General features: G+C 72.2%; 1 protein-coding gene across 1 annotated transcript; it reads right to left on the bottom strand.

Moving 5' to 3' along the window:
• Positions 1 to 259: 259 nt before the first annotated feature.
• On the bottom strand, positions 260 to 1,311 carry CCM2L (CCM2 like scaffold protein). The gene is made up of 3 exons (XM_085318243.1): positions 1,010 to 1,311; positions 769 to 907; positions 260 to 676 (listed from the first exon to the last, which is right to left on the bottom strand). The coding sequence occupies exons 1-3, from the start codon at positions 1,016 to 1,018 to the stop codon at positions 396 to 398; spliced, it is 429 nt and encodes a 142-aa protein (XP_085174369.1). The 5' UTR covers positions 1,019 to 1,311; the 3' UTR covers positions 260 to 395.
• Positions 1,312 to 1,421: the final 110 nt, after the last annotated feature.

The following is a 1,421-nucleotide window of genomic DNA, read 5'->3' as shown; positions in this document are numbered from 1 at the left end:
CCTGCCCCAGGCCTGGCCGTGCCCCCCCCCCCGACACCCTCCGGAAAGACCCGCTCTGCTCCCTGCCCTGTGGTTTAATTGYAATTGCACTAATTACAGCACGTGCCACTGCCAGCCGGGGGCCCCCCAACCTCAGGGCCGCCCTGGGATCCCGTTAGCGCTAACGAGCCGCCAGTGCAGGCAGGCACCTGCCCTCCTGCAGCAACGGGGTGGGGAGGGGGGCGAGATCGGCTCCCCCCGCACCCCGGGGCCCCCCGGGGCTCCTGCAGCAACGGGGTGGGGAGGGGGGCGAGATCGGCTCCCCCCGCACCCCGGGGCCCCCCGGGGCCGAGCCCAGCACCCTGCAAACCGGGCTGGGAGCTGCAGCCGGCGGGACGCCGACCTTCCCCAGCCCCTCACAGGTAGTTGTCCTCCTCCTCGTCCTCGTCCTCGTCCTCGTCCCGCGCCAGGGCCTCGATGTCGTGGGTGATGTCTGTGATCATGCGGTTGAAGGACTCGGACTCGGAGCGCAGGGACCAGCTGTCGTAGCTGCGCACGGCCGAGGCCGACGTGTTGCTCATGCTGCGCTTGATGCGGCCGAAGCTGTCGGTGAGGATGCCGCCCTCGCGGATGCCGATGCTCTCCAGGAAGGTCTCGAAGTACCCGATGTCTTGGTCGGGGATGAAGGGCCTCATTCCTGCGACAGACGCCGAGAGGCTCGGCACGGCCGGCGCCGGCACGTCGCCCCGGGCTGCTCCGCTGCAGCCGGCGGGCACGTGGGCTGCTCACCCAGGAGGAGGAATTTCCTCTTGTCCCCGTAGAGCCGCAGGAGGTCGGAGCAGTACTCCCGGACCGGCAGCCCCAGGCGGTACTCGCGGAGCAGCAGCGCGAACTGCTGGATCTCCGGGGGTGAGAGCTTGTTGCGCAGCTGCGGGGACGGGTCAGGGCTGCAGCAGCGGCCCGGCTCGGCTCGGCTCGGCTCGGCTCGGCTCGGCTCGGCTCGCCTGGCCCGGCCAGCCCGGCCCCTCACCGTCACCATGTAGTCCTGCAGCTGCTCCAGCCCCGCGCCGCTCTGGTCGCTGCCGCTGCAGGCTGTGGCCAGGCTGTGGTGGGACTGGTGGAAGGAGGGCGAGGAGCCGCCGCTGTAGTAGGCTTCGAAGGTCTCGTGGGAGCCGTTGCTGCGGCGGGATGAAGGGGTCAGCGGGCCCCGGCCCCCCGCTCGCACGGCCCAGCCCGGCTGCCCTCCCCCCCGCGGGGGCACCCTCCATCCGCAGCGCTGGGGCGTCTCTGCAGCCGGGCGAGCACCYGCCCTGGGCGTGGAGACCCATCGGGGGCATGGACCCCCACCAGGCCCGGACCCCCACCAGGGTACAGGACACCCAGCCCAGGCAGGGACACCCACCCTGGACCGTGAACGCCCACCCAGGGCAGGGGCACCCCAC

This window comes from Rhea americana, unplaced genomic scaffold (assembly GCF_003343005.1).
Source record: "Rhea americana isolate MKP2758 unplaced genomic scaffold, rheAme1 scaffold_529, whole genome shotgun sequence".
Lineage (NCBI taxonomy): Eukaryota > Metazoa > Chordata > Aves > Rheiformes > Rheidae > Rhea > Rhea americana.
Note: the sequence above shows the minus strand (reverse complement) of the source record. Positions and strands in the feature narration are given on the sequence as shown.